This window comes from Pogona vitticeps, chromosome 2 (assembly GCF_051106095.1).
Source record: "Pogona vitticeps strain Pit_001003342236 chromosome 2, PviZW2.1, whole genome shotgun sequence".
Classification (NCBI taxonomy): Eukaryota; Metazoa; Chordata; class Lepidosauria; order Squamata; family Agamidae; genus Pogona; species Pogona vitticeps.
This window is the reverse complement of record NC_135784.1, coordinates 278,255,931-278,279,252: the sequence shown is the minus strand read 5'-3', so window position 1 is coordinate 278,279,252 and position 23,322 is coordinate 278,255,931. Positions and strand designations below refer to the sequence as shown.

The window sequence follows — 23,322 nt, the reverse complement described above, 5'->3', positions numbered from 1 at the left end:
TAGTTTAACTTATTCAAAAGGAAAACCATCTTTTATTTTATTTTGTTGTGCTTGTTGTTGGGGTGGGGGGTGGGGCGTTTCACTTTAGGTACTGTCTTAAACTGAGTTTGGAGACAAGCTGAACTTAGAAACTTTCTCACCCGCTCAAGTGAACGGGGCGCCTGGAGGTCTTTTCTGGCTCTCCTTCGCCTACAGCCAAACCAACAGGCAGAATCATTTCTGTTTTATAGAAATACTTTAATTTCGTGTACTCCAATGCTTGGAGACTGGGGGCGGGGGCTTAGGAGAGGGAAGAGCGCACGGCAAGAACCTCAGAGCAGTGTATAAACTTCATTATGGGCAGCCTCTACTTTTTTTCTGCGCTGCCTTTCCGACTAGTGCACGAAGCAGCTGCAATCAACGTCTATGCAAAAGACTAGAGGTCCATAAATAAAGCCATCCAACGGGACAACCCTCTCTACCACGGATCCTCTACAATGGAGGCTCCCTCCCTCTCTCCGTGGAAAGCCCAGAACAGGGACAGAACCTTCTGCAGGAGCGGATAAAGTGTTTTGCTAGAGAAGGGGCGAGGGGGCAGCGGCCGGTTTGGGTTTCTTTCCACACCACCACTGGACGTACCAGCCATTCACTTTCCCCCCAATATTCCCCTTTTATTGGGTTGGCTCTGCCAGTCATTTCCAACTAATTTGATCAGGAGGTCACTTTTGTTTAAAAAGAGAGGGAGGGGGAGGATTGGAAATCGGGGGGGGGAGGTTGTTTCTAATGCAATCAGCTTGGGGTGGGTGGGAGAGAGGGAGGAAGAGAGAGAGGGAGAGAGAGGGAGAGACCGAATTGCAAAGGGGGTTTAAAAGCCCAGTCCGTACGGTGCTGGGCTGCGGCGGCGGCGGCGGCGGCGGCGGCACCGGCGGGTGGAGCGGGGACTCTTTGGGTGCTGACATTTCCAGGCTGCCCTCCTGATTGGTCCCTTCGCTGAGCTGCTCACGGGTTCACTGAAGTGTTAAGCACCTCCCCGTCTCTCTAAAGGACATTATAATGCAAGAGACCCCCTTTTTAACCACACACCGAATTTTCTTTCATTTAGGCGATCTATATATAAATATATATATCTATAGGCTTTAGAGAGCTAGGATCTATTTTAACTTTTTTTATTCATAAAAAATCCCAACAACCAACCGCTAAAATTTGGGGGGGAACAGCTTTCGCCCTGGAGCGGTGCGCGATGCTATCTCACGCCGACCTCCTGGACGCCCGGCTCGGTGAGTTGCCCCCCAACGCCTCTTTTCCCCCCTCTTTCCTCCCTCTCCCCTCTTCCTCACCCCCAGCAGCATCTGTAGCCAAGGAAGAAGCCAAGGGCAGGAAATTGACAATTTGCGCCTGATTTTACCTTAATGCGCTCTAAATGGGCTAATTTCTTTAAAAGTAATTGTACTGTATTAAAGTTTAATTTGATTTAACATCGCCTCTTTTTTTAAAAAAAATCTATGGAATATGTAGATCCAAAAGCAGAACTGGGGGCCATTTCCTTTTGCTTGTTGCCCCCTCTGCTTCTCCTCCCATCCCTTCGTATCCCTTCCTGGCTTTCTTTTTATTTCAGCCATTTTTCTTCTTTAAAAAAAAAATTCAAATCCGAATGTCCCCATATATCTCTCTGTGTACCGATTCGAAAGAAATGCAGGCTTTGCTGGCTTCGGATGTTGTTGAGCCTCCCGAGGCAACGGAACACCTCGGCCCCCTTCTTCCCGGGCGGGAGAGGGGGCGGCTGCGGGGCTCCCGTCCGGGGCGGACTACTACTTAAACGGGATGGCGCTCCGCTTGGGGAGGGGGGGGAAGCGAGCGCCCCGGCTCCGTCCCTTTCCTCCCGGCCCCGGGGCGCGGGGCAGGCGGCTCCTCCGGCGGGCCCGGGGCTCCGAGGACCGCGCTGCCCTCCCTCCGCCGCTGACGCGCCCCGGGCCGCTGCTTTGCCTCCGCAGGAATGAAAGACGCCGCCGAGCTGCTGGGCCACCGGGAGGCGGTGAAGTGCCGCCTGGGCGTCGGAGGCTCGGAGCCCGGAGGCCACCCGGGCGACCTGGCGCCCAACTCGGACTCGGTGGAAGGGGCCACGCTGCTGCCCGGAGAGGACATCACGGCGGTGGGCTCCGCGCCGGGCGCCCTGGCCGTCGGCGGCGCCAAGGACCCGGACAAGCAGCAGCAGCAGCCGCCGCAGGGCCCGCCCGGAGGGCAGAACCCCGGCCCGGGCGGGCAGCAGCAGGGGCAGCAGAAGCAGAAGCGCCACCGGACGCGCTTCACGCCGGCGCAACTCAACGAGCTGGAGCGCAGCTTCGCCAAGACCCACTACCCGGACATCTTCATGCGCGAGGAGCTGGCCCTGCGCATCGGCCTCACCGAGTCCCGGGTCCAGGTATGTGGATGAATGAGCCCAGCTCGCTCCCTCGCTCGCCCGCCCGCCCACCCCGGCCCGCTAGCCATCCCTCCGTCCACCGGCGCTCGGGCACTCGACCACAACTCGCCCGCCCCCGCCTTTCACCCGGTCTTCCTTCCTTCCTTCCTTCCTTCCTTCCTTCCTTCCTTCCTTCCTTCCTTCCTTCCTTCCTTCCTTCCTTCCTTCCTTCCTTCCTTCCTTCCTTCCTTCCTTCCTTCCTTCCTTCCTTCCTTCCTTCCTTCCTTCCTTCCTTCCTTCCCGTTTGCGTCCCACACAGCCATGGACATCGGGGTGTCCCACCTGCAAGAGTTTAATAGAGAGTAATTGAATCGCTGCCTGACCTAAAATGACCATCGAAGTAGTAGCCATACTGGATCATTAACCTGGATCGTGATCCAGACCTAGGGACCAAAGACTCGCAGATCACGCTCTAACTAAACCTAACCAAACAGATTTTCAATCAATCTGCAAGGAGAAGCAAACTTCGATTTCCTTGTTATTGTTGTTCATGTCCCTTTCGTTTGAACTTTATCTAAAAGGGTTTTAAAGAAAAATTCAGGCATTAAATAAAAAGGCACCATCGACATCATACACTTTTGACGCCAAGAAGGAAAGTGATCCCGCTTTTTAAAATTTAGGAAACCCGTTCCTTCCCCCGCCGGCCCCACCGCAGCTCTGAACCGCACGTTTGCTTTCTATCTAGCAGCCGAAGAGGGTGGCGGCTTTGCATCTTCAGCAAATATTACAACTCTCAGGGATAGACTCCTCCTGCACCAGATTGGCTCTCCGATCCCAAACACCTTACTTGATTTCTCTACTATTGATTTCAATAGGATATGCTTCCAAGAAAGGCCTTTGGGGGAAATCGTGTAAGAAAGATGGTAAAACGCCATTAAAATCCCATGACAGACTCCAAAGCTTAATCTTATTCTAGGTTAATGTTTATGACTGAAAACAGATCTCATCCTTTACTAATGAACGCCTTGCCTACAGTTTAGGAAAGAGGAAATAATTTTAGTCTCTCCTAAAATTATTTCCCCTTTCCTCAAATGTTTTTCAAGGTTCAGTAGGAAATTAGGAGATTTGTTTTATACTGAAATTGACTTAATACATACTAAGAATATAATAAAATTATAGACGTCATCCACCTTATAATTTGTCAGTTTCTGCAATCGTGAGGCTTAATTATTAAGAACACAAATAGTGTTTTTTAAAAATTAATAAATAAATAATAAATAATTTTAAAAAACACCGGCTGACACTACCGTATTCGTAAACACGCTTCTGCGCTGTCCTTGGTCCTGAAATTTTCTTTTTCTTAGTTCTTTCAATTCGGATTATTCTAATTGAAATCTTTCACACCTAATGAGAAAGGATTACACTGATTCTTAAAAGGAAAACTGGATATATATTTTTATGGATTCCTCTGAGTTTCAGATTTTTTAAAAGCTATAATTGAGCGCTATTAGCTCTGATAACAATTCTTTCAGTTTGATATTATGAGCAGGTTTATTGAGACCTCAATTAGATGGCAATTTATGAGATTTACTTCCGAGTAAATCTATAGAGGATTAACGTGTGGTCTGAATTTATAAAACAAACTTCTGTGCAACTAATTTAGCCAGGAACTGGAGAACTCCAATCACATACATCCAGTAAGATCACAGAAATAACACTTTAAAATTCTCAAAAAGACTTTTGAAGATTTTCAATTATATCATCTGCCATCACTTAATTGCTTACAAATCTGTTTCAGATTGTGTATAGAATTAGTATATATCTTAATAAAGGTCTCCAAAAACTGTTTAGGGTATCCAAATGAATTTAAATCAAAGTGACATTTAACAAAATAAAAGGAAGCCTAATACTGAAAGACACCATTTAATAAACAAAAACTGTAAGTCTTCTGTGTAGTAAAACATACAGATAGTTATTTTGTCAAATATGTACAGTATATAACTTTTAAACTGCAATAACTAATTTAAATTAAACTGAATGGAAATTGAAATAAAATATAACTGGACAAAGGAGCTGAGGAGAAAAGAGAAATAACATGAAGCATAGTAATGCCACTTGGTTCCCCCAAGGGCTAATGACAGCAATTTCATTATCCAGAATGTGATCAACAGAGCAAAATGTATAATACTGAAATTGTGACTTCTCATCCATTCTCCCCCCCCCCCCGGAAATTCATAGAAAGCAAATAATAATCAGAGTTCTAAGTACACTGAGTAATTATAAAGGAAAATAAGAACGTGCAGGAAATATCTGGGTTTCATTAATACATATTAATTAGCATTCCTGATTTTCACTCCCGAATATTGCAAAACAAAATAACTACATCATCAGAAGTAGGCATTAACCATATATCTGTTTACTCCAACCGGAGTAAAAAAAAAGCACTTAAAATGTTGCAGGTCGCCTTTCCTTCTGGGTAAGCATGTTAGCACATTACATGACCTCCTTATAGCCTATTCATAATTGTATTTATGCTGCTAATTTTTAGTCTTACTTGTAAATAAATCCCTTTCACATCAATAGGATTTACCTCCAAGTGAAATATGATCTGTGAAAAATATCTTAATGACCTCAGAATAATCCGACACCCTTCTAATGGCTTCAGGCAACTGAACAGAAACAGTTTAATCGAGTGGCAATTTAAATATTCTTTATAATAATGTTCTGCAGTTTAAAAAGTAATCAAATCAATATAACCTTCTTAATTAACACTTCAAAATGATTAACATTGTGTAAGCTTGTGCAAAAATAAATTATGGGAAATGTATTTACTTCCCAGTTCATTGTATTCTTGCTACTTGACCACATGGAAATGAAAGAGTAATGGATGGGTTTATGATCTCCTTTACACTATCTTTCCAGTTTGTAGGGGGCTCCACATTGTTCCGGAAATGCTCTACATGCCTGCCTTTAGAGCAGTCTTCTATGTACCATTATATGCAAGGATAAATCATCTCTTTTCCATTTTCCTATCTTCATTTTAAAAAGCTACTCCTGCCTGTCAAGGAGGAGGAGGCCTCTGCCATGTCTAAACTACCCCTCTCCTTCCCACCCCACACCGCCGCCTCTTTCCAGACTGAGTGTAATAAAACCATTCTTTTTATAGCATGCCATTATTAGAAACCAATTTCAGAATTATTTATAACCTGGAATGGCTTATTAAGCAGCAATGCGAGAATCATGCAAATGACAGCGATCCAATGCAATATAATAAGCATAATCATTAGTCTCTCGCGCTGATTAATTAACTTTCAATATTTTATTTACATAAAAAGCAAATCAGTGAAATAACTTCTGCACAGCCAGGCTTGCCTTTCAATATTTTACACCAACCTAAATATAATGTGCTGGGACTCCATTGAGCTTGTCCCCCGCGATGGCCGTGTCACCTGCCACATCTTAATAGGGGACAAGCTGAGAGTATTTTCTAGTTTTCTAATGGAATGAGAAATTGCATTTTCTTCCTTTCCCAGCAACTATTAAAGCGTAATGAATTCGGCCTAGAGTTCACGGCTGGCTGATCGAAATGAACCTGAGATCTGAGCTTTAATGCAGCTCCCCAGATTTCCTACCAAATCTTCGCATTAATCATCTGCTGGATTCCAATGAGATCTTCATAAGGCGTTGGGAGATAGAAAAGAAAAGAAAGTGTTATCCTCTCCCCTCTTTCTCCCCCCCCCCTTTATAGCTGGGGAATTAAACGGGCTATATATTTTCAAATACATTTACAGTATGTCTATATTACTGTAACAGCAAGTATCATAGAAGCAGAGACTGAAATTGCAAACTCCATTAGACCCTCAGTGTTGTATTAATAACGTTGGGCGATGTGGAGGCAGAGAGGGAGTCGCTACTTCTTCGGCTCACAAGCCGAAGTTGCCCAAATGCCTGTGGCTAATATATTTCCAGTGCCGAGTTGTCAAGTGTGCCTTCTCAAAACCTCCCTCAGGTTTCCTCTGTCTTTTAATCTGTCATGCACCGGTTTCCAAGAGGATACGTTTCACATTTTCCAAAGCATATGTGCCGTCGCTCTGAAGTGAGACGATGAAGACCTGATGGAGATTCTTTTACAACCCCAGTAAACCATGACACATAAAAAGATTTTGTGGCCGCCATTTAACTATTAACCCTAAAACATAATGGAACAAGATTCTCTCTCTCTCTCTCTCTCTCTCTCTCTCTCTCTCTCTCTTTCGCTTCTCCCTCCCCCATCTCCATATGTTATGTTCTTTCTTCCTTTTGATCACTATTCCTGCAACATTTAGGTCCTTGACAACTGATCCTTTTCGCTAATAGACAAACACATTTCCCTGTCCAAAGAGAAGGTGCAGTCCAGGCCCATTCAAATCTGCACGGGTTTTGCTTTAGGATTGCCTCCCAAGCGGAATAAACTCAAGAACCTAGAGAGTCTGAACCCAGGGTTGGTAGGATGGCAAGGCAGTAGTTTTACCCCGCGGAAAGTAATGAATGTACTTTCAAGACAAATATACTGTTATCAATACCCCCGCAAACTGTCGGATGGAAAAATTAAATCAAGTCGTTATCAAAAATCCCAGTTCCAATTTTTTAGTCTGCTTATCTGAGCCGTGTGTTGGCTCGGGGGTATTTTTAACAGGTAGAATTAACTCAGGCTTGGCTGTATAAAGGAAGGGGCCACAGAATGTGAAGGCGCAGCAATTAGTCTCCTTCTATGCTATTAAAGTCGTGTCCCTTCATAAATCCGTTACTAAGCGTCTTGAGGGAGGACAGCCGCCTAAATGGCGCAAAGAGCCAAAGCAAAGAGAGACAATAGAAAGGGACAGAGGGCCAGGCGCAGGGGTACAAACAGAACAAAAACTGACGGTCGGGTCAGCTAAAACCGGGCAAGACGTGGGTGATAGTTCTACAGACTGGGTTAATTCATTTATTAGGATTCTATGTATTTCTGGATATCGATAACACTGTGAATATGTGGCAGATTAGGGCTCTAAGTGCAATAAAACTAGTTTAGGATTCTATTTTATAGACTTAACGTGGAAGTTAAGTCCCAATAAATTCGGTTTAAACAGGTTTCAGATTGCAATGCCTCTAGTTCTGTTTTCACATTAAACCAGCCCCGCTTGCTTAATTTCTATAACCTACCCAAGGAAACAAAGAACCTTACTTGAAGGAAACCACTCTATAACACACACACACACACACACACACACACACACACACACACACACACACACACACACACACACACACACACACACACACACACACACACACACACACACACACACACACACACACACACACACACACACACACACACACACACACACACACACACACACACAGAGAATGGCTGAATGGAAAACAAAAAAATTCCCTTCAATTTAAATTATATGATACCTAGTATGTATAAGTAAACATGGACCTTCTTTCATTGACAGTGAAGGAAAGAAATTTCTTCCTCCACAGCTGAGAAAATTAGGACCTTACACATATTTTTTAAAGTCCTGTAATTCTGGACTCTGTGGGACTCTCCACCAAACAAGATGGAGAAGGCTATAGATTGCTGCTCAGATTTTCCTTTCTTTCAAAAGAAACCTCAGGATTGAATGTCATATTGTATTTCCAAAGCAGCTAAGAATTGGGTGAATCATCATAGTACTCTTGAAATTATACTCTTAAGTAGGTAGGCATCTTCTTCAAGTAGTCCGTAATTACTCTACTTTTGTTACCAATTGCATTATTTTAATACTTCCCTGGGGATAAGGAAGAACTAACCTTTGGGTCCTATTTACATTTATAATGTAAATATCCTTGTCATTCTCAAGAAGGAAGAAGAACATCAGAAAATAGTATTCCTTTCACTAGAAGGGGACTTAAGTAAATATGCATCACCTGATTCTCCAATTGCATTATATATCACTGTGATATCTGTCCACAGTATCACTGATCGAAAAGCAGAGGTAAATACTCATGTTATTGAATATTATACTCATAACAAACCTGTCTGCGATGCATATTCACATTTAAGGTGCATGCACATATTAATAATAAAACACACTATCCCCTTGACCCCAGAAAGAAAATCAGTGTACAGAAACAAGCTTCGGTACAAAGATTTCCTTGCTGGTTTAAGATGCATGTACGCAACAGGATGCTAAGTATGTGACTCCTCCGGCAAAATACTTGATTTCAGCATGCACGAATCACTGAATGTATGATTCCTAACCTTGAGATTAAGAACCATGCAGTTCTGCTCCACACACAGGCAACACAGATGGAATATGGATGCCATTTGTGGATGTGAAAACAGCTTCCAATCTGGCTATTGATGTGGATGACAATACAAATTTGGAGGATGTCAAACAATAACTTATGCAGCACTAGTGTTAAATAACAATCTCTGTATAGACACAGGCACATATATATGTACCAGTAATTCTTGCATATAAAACACAAGAGTCATTAGAATAGAGGTAAGGAATGCCATGTTTTCTAATGTAAGTATTCACTATGTGAAATATGTGGAACTAATGCCAATGTTAAGGATATATACACAATGAAGATAGATATATCATATGGAACATATGGATACAATTCAATTACGGTACATGAGTCCCTCAGTCATTCTGAAAATAAATATTTTATTTTCTGCAGCTACAACCTAGTACACCTTTGTACTTACATTAAGGTATTCTTGGCCATCCTTTATATCTCACTAGCTGATCATTTAAGTTAATTGAATTCAAATGGTCAGCAAAGAGCTTTCTTGTTGTCTCACTCTAAACCACAAATAAGATTAACCTGAACTCTTAAAAGTATGTCAGTTTAATTGGAAGAGCCCCAAATTCAACTTTTAATGAAAGCATAAAATAATAATGGTGTGCCATCAAGTGATTTCTGACTTACAGCGGCCCTTTCCAAGGTTTTCTAGTTAGACAACTACTAAAAAGTAGTTTACCATTCCCTTCTGCCAGGGACATCCTGGGACTGTGCAGCTTGCCCAAAGCCACACAAGCTGGATCTTCTGGAATGCAGTGTTGAACTGAACTCCCAACCCCTGGTTCTGCAGCCAGATAGTTAATTCACTGAACTATCTGCCCAATGAAAGCATAGTCCAGATGAAAGTAAAGGAATTCTTGTGGGGCTTGAAGAAATGAATAATTAGGCATGTTTGTAGAGAAGTCCACTTTAAATATTACTTTGAAAGAAATGCCCATGAATTTGGTAAAAATCATAAAAGGGCTAAAGATGGAGTTTTGCAAATAGTTTGGAACCCATTTATACTGATTTAAAGCTACATTATGTACAACCTACATGTAGGTCCTAGACAGTTCGAGATAACTGTGACATTTTTAAAGATGTTGTGGCTATGCACCCCCCCCATGAGGATTTTGCTAGTTAAAGAAACAAAGTAAAAAGATTATAATATCTCTGATAACATTATACTGTAAAGGCAAAAATAACAATGGCAACTTTGCTAGGTGAAACCAACACTAAAATACACTTAATACTTGACAGACATAACTTTCCGTCAGTTATTTTATTGAAAGGTTAAAAGTGAGCTGCAGTTATCACCGAATGTTAACTTCAGTTTACTTCACTCCTTAGGCCATCTGCCTTTAGAGGAGGCAGGTGCCTCTACCTTAAAAAGGAGCCTCTTTTTTTTCCCTACCGAAGGCCCAACGGAACTATTACGGCCGCCCTTCGGCGTTAGTAAGTCTCGCCTGCCACACACGGCGGTCCTCATGAGGGTGGATGAACAGAGAGGAGGGTGCATCTTCCAAGGGTCAGGAAAATGAGAAGCCCTGCTTAATAAGAAGTAGCCCCTTCGATGCGGCCACCGGGAAAGAGCGGTTTCTTGTTTCCTCAGAGAGGTGGTGGTGGTGGGGAAGGGGACGCGGAAGGGCGTGGAGGCCGCGGCGCCTCCCCGGGTTTGCCTGGCGGCCGACGCAGGCCTCGGCCGACACTAACCCGTCCTCTCTTTTCTCTCCCCTCCTGTCTCCCTCCTCGGACGACGGCGGGCAGGTCTGGTTCCAGAACCGGCGCGCCAAGTGGAAGAAGCGCAAGAAGACGACCAATGTGTTCCGCGCCCCCGGCACCCTTCTGCCCACGCCGGGCCTGCCCCAGTTCCCTTCCGCGGCCGCCGCCGCCGCGGCCGCCATGGGCGACAGCCTGTGCTCTTTCCACGCCAACGACACCCGCTGGGCCGCGGCCGCCATGCCAGGGGTCTCGCAGTTGCCCCTGCCGCCGGCGCTGGGCAGGCAACAGGCCATGGCGCAATCGCTGTCGCAGTGCAGCCTGGCGGCGGGGCCTCCGCCCAACTCCATGGGCTTGTCCAACAGCCTGGGGGGCACCAACGGCGCCGGCCTGCAGTCGCATCTCTACCAGCCCGCTTTCCCCGGCATGGTGCCCGCCTCCCTGCCGGGCCCCAGCAACGTGACGGGATCGCCGCAGCTCTGCAGCTCCCCGGACAGCAGCGACGTGTGGCGGGGAACCAGCATCGCCTCCCTCCGCCGAAAGGCGCTAGAGCACACAGTCTCCATGAGCTTCACCTAATGGCGTCTCCCTCCCGCCTCCCCAGCCAGCCAGCCAGCCAGCCTGCCTGCCCCAGCCGCGCCGCTCGCTTTCCCGCCCTTGTCTTCACCTCAGAGCCCTGCTCTCCCCCTCCACCCGCGCGGATCGCATTGTTCCCGCCATTTTTTCCAAAATTTATCTATCTATTTATTTAATTAATTAATTTAATTTTACTTAGACGGAGGGGAAACAAAGCGAAACGATTGCCAGGGAGTAGACTCAGGATCTGAAACCCGTGGACTGGTTTGTGAGCACGCACATACACATACCTTTCCCCCCTCAGCCAAGCCTCTTGTGCTCCAAGGGCGGAGGAGACACAGCCAACGTGTGTCTTAATTAAGATTTAAGAAAAAACCCGACTCGATGGACCTCACTTAATTTCTTCCTGAAGTTCCACCCGCCTGCCCTCCCTTCAGTTCCACTCCGCTCCACACCCCAAATCACCCACGAATGATCAAGCCGTCTGTTGGGCTTTTATTTTTTCAGAGAAAGCACAATAAGGACCCACTAGACAGAAAGAAAGAGAGAGAGAGAGAGAGAGCTTATATGTGTGTATATATAAAATATGTATGTATACCAATGAAGACCTGAGTTTGTTCCAGGGTTTTTGATAGGTTTTCTTAACGGGCAAGCTTGGCCTTTGGGGTGGCTCTAAGGAAACAATGATGGTCTTGATGTGAAGCGGCGAGGGAAACTATTGAACCCATTTTGATACAACATTTTTAAACAATGGGGGAGGGCGGAATTACGTAATTCAAACGCAGCCCCAAACACTTCCCTTTGACAGTGGGTGCTTTGATTTATAGAACGACTCAGTTACAAATTCTGTCGATCTTTTTTCTTTGTTTCGGTTGTTGTCCCTAAAAGCATCTCCTCCTCTCTGAAAAAGGCAGAGAGATGCCCGGCGGACGTGGACTTAAGCTATCTCCAACCTGACAAAGACTTTGTACAGATAAAACAATTCAACTATATTTTTCCCCCCTTTCTGCATGTGCTGGTCCGGTCCCAGAGAACAGAAGCTATTTCGAAGAATGAACAAACTGTGAAATAGGATGTTTTGTGTAGATAAAGCATTCTTGTTACATACTGGTCGATTTGTGATATGTTTTAAAAAAAAGAAGAAGAAGAAAACTTACTGTCTGTGCTTATTTATTATGGAATTTTTGGGTTTCTTAATAAATGTCTGAGGCTACTATAAAGCATATGATTTGACTTTCCCCGACAAGTTTATATCAAGTTAATGTAAATGGATAAATAAAATCATTTTCAATATGTGATAATAAGAATGATGGTGTGGCGTGAGATAAGAGGTGTTTGAAGTGAGAGGGAATGCCCCCTTTTAATTTAGAACTCAGCGCGGGGAAGTTGTCATCCATTTCGAAATAGTTCGCTCACTTCAACGTTGCGAAGAAGCATTCAATTTATGATAGCTAAGATTCCATATAAAGAAACTTTTTAATATCTCCGCGCAAATGACCTTTAAAGTCTAAGCAGCAAGTTTATCGTGGAAATAACAGCAATAGGCAGAACCAACCGGGTAACCCTTTAATGTGTGTTGGTAAAATGAAAGGCAGGACGTGACAGCGAAGGTGGCCAAGAAGCCAGGAGTCCTTTCTGCTGGTGAAACATTTGCACGGAGAGGCACCTTTTTCGTTCTTAGAGTAAGAGCAGGAGGAATGTGGTCACACAAACCGGCTTCATTTTGCAGAACACGCAACGGCTCCGTGGGAAAAAAAACTGCAAGGAGACTTACCGTTAAAAATAATACTGTTAGTGTAGATTCTCGCCACTTACAATGGCTATGTATTCTAAAGAGAAGGGGGAAACCCCACAATTTCTAACTACAGAGAACCAAAATGAACTGTTAATAAAAATCTGGGTGGGTTAGGGGTTAAATAGGGCCCGGTTATTTTCTTTCATCTCAGTTAGTTAAAGGCTCTAGAGACTGTGAAGCGATAGTCATAACTATATGGAGAAAACAGAAGGTACATTTTGCAACAGATCTTTTCGGTGGCTCCGTTAAGTGTGGTTGTGGCTCCGCAGGCTGATCCGGCGGCAGAGACAGCGCGCGCGTCACCTTTGGGTTCCAGGGAAGGGCAGGCGAGGTAACCAAAGAGCGGACAAGAAAAGATCCTTCGCCTTTTAATGGTATTGACTCAGATGCTTTTGTTCGCAGATCACATCCCTCTCTTAATGACACCGGAGGGTGCCCAAGTCTTAGACAGAGCCTTTCACAGAAGGGCCCTTGCTTGTTCCCAAGTAAATATTACAGATGGGTCTTTAGTTTTGAAACAGAAGCGCGTCAACGGAGGCAACGATTAAAGGTCCAGAAAGGGAATGGAATCGCTTTGGTGACTGGAGGAAAGAGTCCAGTACTTAGGAGAACTTTGCAAACTCAAGTGCCATTTCAGTGCTACTCTCTTCGAAAGATATAACTTTTCGGGGCTAGGTGGTAGCCCGTGAGAAGGGCGTCTCTCTTCGTTTCAGATCCAACACACAAGCCAGAAGCAAACTTTACCGTCCGGTAGGGACTACATTGATGATGCTCAAACATAACACAGCCACTTGGAAAATAAATGGTTAAAGCTCCTTTTGCTGTGAACAGAAAGATTAATCTCTATGCCTGATGACACCCCATAAAGATCCACTAGCCTAGGAGAGGACTAGTCTTGAATTTTTTATAAAGCTCTTTGTTAAGCCAGACTCCCATTTTTGCACAGTGAACTATATGCTTACTTGGTGACTTTAACCGAACATGCTGCAGCACACTGTCTTGGTCCCGGGAATACATTCAGAGGAAATGTTTGGTTTACTGTTGAGTTTGATATTCCATGATCCCACCTACTTATACACATAGCCTCTTCATTTGTCATCTGTCATGTTAGTTGCTTCTAAAGATCCCAGATGGATTCAAAGTGATCCTTAACCCTGGGTATCATAATAGCTGCAGAGTATCTCATAGTTCACCCTGTGTTTTAGCATTTCCCAGTTCTAGATGTCATCTTTCTGGCATGTCCTTTGTCTTTTATTTAATATCATAGCACCCTTATTATGTATTTCAAGATTTTATTTCTAACTCACCTTTTATCTGCCTTATAATGCATTTTTCAAATATTAAAAAACCCTCCACATTTCCCTTCTCTCCAAATCTTGTCTCTTGTTCACACATAAAATAGCTAAGCAGACACTTAAAACATTGTACTGTGTAATGTGTAGATAGGCTCTCAGATCCTTTGCCCCCTGAATCTGCAATATGGGGATTATAACATTAATCTGGCCTATTATGGTATAGATGACATTTTTTGAACATTGCCTCTCCTTTTTCTTTATATTTAAAGCTTGAAAAACCCAGCCTACAAGCCAGCTAAGACACAGCTGTTGGGCTACAAAATAATAGGCAGAATTAGACTGCATTCATAATAAATCCCACTGAAATTAATGAATTTTAATGCCATAAACATCTGTTTAAGATTGAAATGTCAGTCTCATTGAAGTAAATTGGTCTAGTATGGTTTAAAGTCAGATGCTTTCATGAATCTAGGTTCTCAGGATAAGTTTACTGATCAGCTAATTCCATAGGCAGCCTGTTGTAGATTAAAAAGAACATGCAGGTTGCAGTCCTACAGGCATTGATTCAAGAGTATGTGCCATTATTACCAACAGGTACTATAAATTAAATGAATTTAAGGCTGAAGTGCTGGTTTCTGTATTATTATGGAAGTAATTGGCTCCAGTTCAATCTCTGAAAACTTTCAGAGGTCATCAAGCACTGGCAGTGCAGCACTTCCAGGCTCCAATCTCACACACGTTTACCTACGTAGTGGAAGTAAAGCCCACAGAGCGTAGTGGAAATTGTGCTGCCATGAAATAATGGAACCATGCCAACACAGGATGCCTGTATGTTTACATAACCCACTTTTGGCCTCCCATTTCAAACAGTCCCTAAGAGGCATGTTTAAGTTGATCTGGCCAAATCTTCCACTGCTTCTTTCCAAAGCCGAGAAAAGGTTGTTTACAAGCATGCTAATTTTACAGCCCTTTTATATAAGCTTTAAGCAGGACAGGTTTATGATGTTGGCATGTAATAAAATATAGTCTACAAGGGCTTTGTTAAAAAAAGGCCATGTGTTTTAAAGCTTTAGGTGGAAATGGGCTCTTAGCCTAGAGAGAGGGGAAATACCAAGGCAAAAAGTTAAACTTTCACTAATGGGAAAATGGTAAAGCACTGCAAAGACTCTTTCACTTAATTACCATCCCCTCAAATATCTATCCTGTTCTGATGGGCTTAATGAAAAATGTAGTCCTGATTCTGAAGGAAGCCTCATGGCCCCACACAATCAGGGTATAACATTTATTTCAAAAAAAAATTGTTTGCAACTTATATTACTGTACATCCTGACTGTGTTGGAAGGGGCCTATAAGTATAGGAACCCAAATCAAAGTAGACCTGAAAGATAGTTGTCCAATTTTTAAATGCCTCCAGTGTTGGAGAGCTCACCACCTCCTGAGGTAATTGTTTCCATTACTGTTCTGTTCTAACAGTTAAGAAGTTTTTTTCTGATATTCATCTTAAATCTGGCTTCTTGTAATTTGAGCGTGTTATTAGGTGTCCTGCACTTTGGGATGATTGAGAACAGATCCTGCCCCTTCTTTATATGACAAATTATCAAATATTTGAAAAATGCAATCATATCTCCCCCCCCTCTTCTTTTTTTCAAGACTAAACACACCCATTTCTTTCAGTCTTTCCTCATAGGACTTGATTTTCAGTCCCTTGATCATCCTTGTTACCCTCCTTTGAGCTTGATCTAATTTGCTGGCATGTTTCTTAAAGTGTGGCATTACATAACAACATAAGAAGAGCCCTGCTGAATCAGGCCAAGGACCCATCTAGTCCCGCTTCCTGTATCTCACAGTGGTCTCACCAGATGCCTCTGGGAGCAGATGAGACAACTAGAGACCTGTCTCCTGATACCATTCTCCTGCATGTGGCATTTTGAGGTACCTTCCTTTTAAACCTGGAGATTATACATCCCCGTCATAGTTTGTATCCTGCGATGGACTTTTCCTCCAGGAATCTGTGCAATCTCCATGGCATTGGTGTCCATGATAACAAATGTTGTATTATATGAAGGCCTGGAAATCTGTGGAACCAGATGGATGCAGGATACCTGAAGAAGTGCTGCTTCCATCAGTCACAAAGGAATTGACACACTTAAATCTGGACTGTGATTAAGAAAAGAAGGTGAATGTAACATATTGGTAACAATTTCTTTAGCATTTCTTCTCTGCAAAGTGCCTTATACACTCTGCCTCATCTGCATTCAGTTTCAAAACAGCTTTGTAAGACTCCCATTTGTTACTAGTTGCCTTTGATAGAGGAGAAATGCAAATGGTGACTTGCTCAAGCTCTCTCCAAGTTCATGGATAGGAATATATATGGAAATCCTAAATGCTCTTGATCATAGCAGGATTTGCTTCTGACTAAAAACACAAACAGGACAGCATGACACATAACTGAATGCAAGTTCAAATACCGGAGCACATGGCAGTGACTTCACATATTCCAAAATCCTCTCACACAAAGAATTGTATTTGCTTAACTTGGGTTGATAAACCTGTTCCCTTCCACAGAGCTTAGGCTGTACTAACTGCTTGTTGTAATTTGAAATAATGATAATTTTAAAAAATCCTTATTTGGCTGAAATCCTGTTGCTAACATAGTAAGTTCTAATTAGAGAGGGTGCATTGAAACAGTAAGGATTTGGTGAGTCAACTCCTCTGCAAGATCCATTGATTCAAAGTGCCTGTTTTACTTGTGATTTACTACTTACTTACTTACTACTTACTATCTTCACACTAAAATTAGAACAAAACATATGTATGCATTATTTTATGTGACTTGTAGGGTTTTAATCATGTAAATGACAAGTCATATTCAGTCATGACTTCCCACAGAGTGTGTACATTGCATGCTCATGCAAAGAGACCATGCATCAGTGTCAGGCATGAATTTTGAGGATATGTTACATATTGCGCAGGTATTTTTCTAAAAATGAAGAACCCTGAGATCATAGACTGCAAGTATATTTTAAGAATGCAATTTGTTTCAGAATCAGTCCCCTTAAAATTATTGATTATAAATACATACCTAAAGCATTCCACCCACTAAATTATAAGCATACGAAAGCTCACATACCAAATGTGCCACAGCTTCAATGTGGGAGTCCTTGGAACAGAATCACAACCCAATCTATGGGTTTATTAAGTGGCATTGAGCAAGTTGCTTTCTCTCTGTTTCATTTTCTTTCCTGTAAAGTGGGAATAAGATGATATTTCAGGAATATTTTGAGGGCAAGCAAGACAAATATTCAGATTCAGCTTTCCTACCTCACAATTATGTATGTGCAATGAATAGCAGCTATGGATTGAGGAACTGCTGTGTGTTTCAGATAGTGCATGAATTCAGATTAATGAATGTTGATGCTCAAATGTATCCGCATCTCATGTGCCTCTGCATGTTGAACTCTCCTGCTCAGTTAAGGTGAGAGATTCCAATAGGTTTTCAATGGAAAATGCTATGGAAATGCTTCATGGAAGTGACTCAACATGAGAAAACAGATACATATGTTAAAATACAAATGAAGGAAACATATACTTAACCCATAATTAGCTTTTAAAAGCTTCCAAGATCAACACTGTACCATGTTTTACTGTTTGACAGAACTTTCGTACAATGGATTATCTTAGCTTCAATATCAATGGTTTAATCATGTTCCATTATTGCTTTGTAGGTGTGTACTGCTTTATTTCCATGTCAACTTGCCCACAAATATGTTTAGTCCTTTTAAAATACTGTCTCACCCATAATATCAAAATATGGTTGTATAATTAGGCTGCAGGGTTTTTTAAATATTAATATGGCATGTCATTTTCCTCCTCTTCCTTAGAAAGCAAAATTATTGCTCTTTCTAGTAAAATTGGATAGGTGGTTTACTAAAACGGTGATGCTTTGTGGTTTTTCTTGCTTGCTGCTTGTCAATGATAATCCAAAGAATCTGAACTAACATGATAAGAGAGGGAAAGGCTACACTACATAGGCTTTCATGCCATCACTTCCTGCTTTATAGCTCTGTAACTGCCCCTGGTGAGTCATAATTAACAGTTGCAGAAACTTTGGAAAAAGGATGTTACAGAATAGATTATGCTATTTTAGTATCACTCGCAATCATCCTTGCCACTGGCAACAAAAATGTGTATTAATTTGTGTTGTGCACTTTAAATTTTCATGTTCAGAATAAAAACCTCAGAACATGAAAATGTCTCCTGCAGTAATGGAGTGATGGCAGTTAACCTGTCAGATGAAAATGCGTAACCTTCCCTTTCTCCTTTTCATGACAAAGATAATCTCATCTGAGGACATTTATGTGAAGAAATAGAACCATGGCATGGGAAGACCCCTGGATCATTAATCCTGGCATCTACTTCCTACAGAGTTCTTTGATTAGTTAGATTCATTCATTGGATGTTTCAGAGCAGTTTGTTCCTCCATTTGTCACTATTGGCTAGGTTCACCGAGTTCAGGCTAAACTGAGACAGAAGCCATGTTTATTAGTAATTTGGTAATATAGACTACCCTAATAATTCAGCACAAATATCTCATTGGAAAGGGAAAGGTGGGGGGAAGGAACCACCATTTGCTCTTACCTCTTAATACAGATTACAGCCATGTTTCAGAAGGAAGTGAAAGGATGCAAGTGACTAGGCATGCGTTTGGTATATTATACAAGGGCTAATAGCTGAGCCATCTTTATATCTAGTAAAATAGGTGTGTAATTAATGGATTGCCGTAAACTGGACATATTTTATCGTGTCTTAACATAGATCATATCCATGTGAGTCAGTGAAAAAGAAATTAGGCCGTTTCAGTGTTAACATTTTTTTAATAAACAGAAAGGGTAAAAGGCATGATCCACCGAGGAGTTACGCTGCACTTCTTGCACTGAAATGGGTTATGTGAGAGCAACCCACAACTTCATTGGGGTTGCACAAGATAATGTCCTAGTGGAGTGTGCCCACAAAGAGATTTCTGTCTTGCCTGTCATTGGACTAAAGTCTCACAATCCATACATAATTATATAATAAATAATTGCAGTCTGCCAACTGTATTTATTTAGTCTAAAGCTTCTTTCAGCATTGCATTTAAGAGCTATAATTTATATAGGAAGCAATTGACAATATTTTGAGAATTATATAAAGCTCCACTCCTATGTATATACACACCACCTTTAATATCACTTCCATTTCCATTCATTTAAACAGCTAGCCTGATGCATTCTTTCAAAATGGAGGCCAAGCCAAAGCCTGCTCAGGGCAAAGATGTTGCCCCACCCCATCTTATGGACAAGATGTGAGTAGACTGCCAGTTGACTCTTACTTGAACACAGATGATGAAATGAAGTCCTCCCTGTGACAACCCCAGACCTACTGGGGTATGCCACAGTTTCACTAAGCTGCCACCAACCATTCCCTGTAAGGAGTCACACAGACCAGGAATGGATTTTTAAACAAACAAAGGAATAAGGTTTATTTAAATAACACACAGGGAAAATAAAATGAACAAGTGAATAAGATACAGTAACGTGGCTTAGTCTCAATCATACATACACCAGTTTGGTTCACACAGAACACCTTTAGATAAAGCACAGACCCTGAACCTATCAGTTCTGGCTACCCATACAGACACCTGAACCTATCAGGTAGGTACTGACTGACACACAGTAGTACCCTGTCTGACACACAGACTCTCACACCAGCTTCTTCTCCCAGCTTCTCCTTCAGCTTCCCACAAGCTCCACACATATATACAGTACAGCCCCTCCTCCTGATGTCCCGCCTTCCACTCCCCATAGGATGGAACTTTCCCTCCAAACCCATGACAGACAGGTAACATCAGTGCTGTATGTAACACTCCCTAGCAATCGAGAGCAGCAGGCTATCTTAGGTTATTTAGGGGAGTCTGTGTGGCACCCATAGTTCTTGGTTCCAGGTTGCTCCTCAGCCCTTAGCATCTGCCTCACGTTAGCTGCTGATAGGATGAGCCCTGGAAGTAATAAGCACACACATGTGTGTACATGTGAGCATGCAGGCATGCCATGCACACAAATGTGCACATGTACACACAGAGACACAGAGCGTAGATTAGTCAATTCCCTGCCATTTTACTGAAAACCTTCTCATAATTTCCTCCTTCCCAGACCCCTCCAAAGGAAACTGAAAGCACAGACCATGCATTAGTTTCTTCATTTGGCACTACATATAAAGTTATTGTTTCATAGCACCTGTGACTTCTTCCTGATCTGAATGAAACTGTAATAAAACTATTACAGTTTGGGGAAAGGACATAGCAAATGATCCATCTAGAGGTGACCATTGGTTTTGCCCCATTCACACCATACATTTAGGTCTGATTATAAATCAATATTATTGCTGTAGATCTTCCTAAAAGACCCTAGAAACTGAGAGTTTAGGCCATGAGAGTTAAGTAGGTTTGTATAGATTCTAGTTTGCACCATAAACCTGCCTTCAATTCACTGTGATCCTTTAAAGCTGTCAGATATTGTACTGTGTGTATTCTTTGTTGTATTATATTGTATATTATGTTTCTCTTGCTTCTGATCTCTTGTACTTCTGAAGGCTGTTATTATCTTTTAAGAGACTGGCATAATTTCTGGAGTTGTCCTGGAATTATCCTTCTTCAGTGAAGAGAAATTGCCAAAGACAGAGATTGAGAAACTTACTGTTTTAGATTACTTGCTCCCAGAATCCCCAGCAGCATGGCAACATGGGTGGTTAAGAATTTGTTTTTTGTTTATTCATTTGCCTATTCATTTGCATACTGTTCAACGTTGGGCAATATGCAGATTCTGCAGAGAGAGTCATTCGGGGGTAGCAAGGAAGACCCCACCAAGGTATACCAGATCACTTCCAAGTGAGTGAGCAAAGGGCCTTCAGCTCTTTAGCCATGGTGCCCCTCACTTCCCTTCCTCTTCTGTCCTTCTTTCTCCCTCCAGTCTTCTGTCTTCTCCCATCTCATGGCCTCCCCTTCTTTTATTCCTTCTGCCTGGCACCTGCCATTGATACAGGAGTGCTCTCATTAGGGGGCATCATGAGGTGGTCAGGCTCTTCCTCTTTGGCTGGCAAGAGATGTCAATACTGGGGCTGTAGGACCCCAGAATGGACTGCTGTGGGAGGCATGGGTGTAGGCCCAGGCATGGTGTCCTCCTTGACCATGACATAGTTCTGGTAGACCAAAAAAAAGGGGGGATTTAAATCTAACTCCTACCTATATATTATCAACTATAAAATATAACTGCAATCTGTCCATCTGTCCTAGGCAGTAGACAGGTGCTCATGTTGCAAACATATTTATGCACACTCAGAGGTATACATTCATATGTCAAACTTTTAATTCAGAGGTCAGCAACCCATCTTGTCCAGCATTGTTTGTTCTCGCTAACAGTGGCAATCCAGTGTCCCAGCTGATAAAACTATTTTCCAACTCCAATGTTTGAGATCCTTTCAACTCGAGATGGTGAGGACTGGAGCCCTCTACCAGGGCAGATAGTTATCCACTGCCATACCACAAATGGCTATTTAAACCACCCTCTGCTTTAAAAATTGTTTCACCACAGATTTCAGGCTGCTTCTCTTCAAGAAGCCTGACTACAATGTTCTGCTTTAGGTGGATGAAACAGTCGTGCCATTCTTTGGATCCTGGACAAAGGAGGCAATTGATCTTGTACATTTTTCTTGGAGGAAATATGCATTTTACATTTTTTTTCACTTAATTTTTCCCCGCAAATAAGCAGGTCATCATTTTCATCTGAATCAGACTTTTAATAAATTTGGAATAAAGCTGGCATTATAAATACATTTTGTTTAGTGAGGGCATTTAAATACAACAGATGGATATTAGAATTTTAAAGTTTAGAAGCAGTTCTCTTACCCATTGCGTGGTATGATAATTGCACATTCTGAACAATCATACAACTTCTTTAATAAAATAAGGTGATATGAAATTGGGTAGTTTTCTCTATATATATACTTTCAACTTCAGTGAAAATACAATAATTAAACTCTTGGTACAATGATTTTAAAACCTCTGTGTACCTTCGCACCCACACAGCCCTCCCCTTTCCTTTGCTTTCTGGATAATAAATCCTTATGAAAGCTGCCACCACAGCCATGATGGGTTGAAAAATTGTTTAATAATGTTGACTCAGGTGGTGACATCACTTTGGAGTTACTATTTATTTGTTAACACCATCCTAAAAGTAGGGTGGTAGGATGATAAGAACAAAGCATGATAGCAAGAAGACATGAAAACAGAATTAAGACAGCATCTTTAGCAATTAGAAACCAAAATCAAAGGGCAAACTAGCTACAGTATCTTTTTTTGTTACTGTTTAGTCATTATGTTGTGTCCGACTCTTTGTGACCCCATGGACCAGAGCACGCCAGGACCTCCTGTCTTTCACTACCTCCCAGAGTTTGGTCAAATTCATGTTGGTAGTTTCGATGACACTGTCCATCCATCTCGTCCTTTGTCGTCCCCTTCTCCTCTTGCCTTCACGCTTTCCCAACATCAGGGTCTTTTCCAGGGAGTCTTCTCTTCTCATGAGATGGCCAAAGTATTGGGGCATCAGCTTCAGGATCTGTCCTTCCAGTGAACACTCAGGGTTGATTTCCTTCAAAATGGATAGGTTTGTTCTCCTTGCAGTCCAGGGGACATCCAAGAGTCTCCTCCAGCACCACAATTCCAAAGCATCAATTCTTTGGCGGTCAGCCTTCTTTATGGTCCAGCTCTCACTTCCATATATCGCTACTGGAAAAACCATAGCTTTGACTATGCAGACCTTTGTTGGCAAGGTGATGTCTCTGCTTTTTCAGATGCTATCTAGGTTTGTCATCGCTTTCCTCCCAAGAAGTAGGTGTCTTTTAATTTTGTGGCTGCTGTCACCATTTGCAGTGATCATGGAGCCTTCCCCTTCTATTTGCCAGGAGGTGATGGGGCCAGTGGCCATGACCTTGTTTTTTTGATGTTGAGCTTCACACCATTTTTTCACGCTCCTCTTTTAACCTCATTAAGAGGTTCTTTAATTCCTCCTCACTTTCTGTCATCAGAGTGGTATCATCTGCATATCGGAGGTTGTTGATATTTCTTCCGGCAATCTTAATTCCAGCTTGGGATTCCTCCAGGCCTGCCTTTCGCATTATGTGTTCTGCGTATAAGTTAAATAAGCAGGGGGACAATATACAGCATTGTC

At 42.5% G+C, this 23,322-nt stretch overlaps 1 protein-coding gene across 1 annotated transcript; it reads left to right on the top strand.

Annotated features, from left to right (window-relative positions):
• Positions 1-798: 798 nt before the first annotated feature.
• On the top strand, positions 799-12,279 carry OTP (orthopedia homeobox). The gene is made up of 3 exons (XM_072992674.2): positions 799-1,256; positions 1,971-2,398; positions 10,445-12,279. Exons 1-3 carry the CDS (start codon positions 1,220-1,222, stop codon positions 10,973-10,975), a joined length of 996 nt encoding a protein of 331 aa, XP_072848775.1. The 5' UTR covers positions 799-1,219; the 3' UTR covers positions 10,976-12,279.
• Positions 12,280-23,322: the final 11,043 nt, after the last annotated feature.

What these genes read in the sequence shown, in the direction of transcription:
- OTP (XM_072992674.2), top strand. Translation starts at nt 1,220, where the DNA reads ATGCTATCTCACGCCGACCTCCTGGACGCCCGGCTCG. An exon ending in CCTCCTGGACGCCCGGCTCG is followed by an intron (nt 1,257 to 1,970) that starts GTGAGTTGCCCC and finishes TTGCCTCCGCAG; the next exon opens with GAATGAAAGACGCCGCCGAG. An exon ending in TCACCGAGTCCCGGGTCCAG is followed by an intron (nt 2,399 to 10,444) that starts GTATGTGGATGA and finishes GACGGCGGGCAG; the next exon opens with GTCTGGTTCCAGAACCGGCG.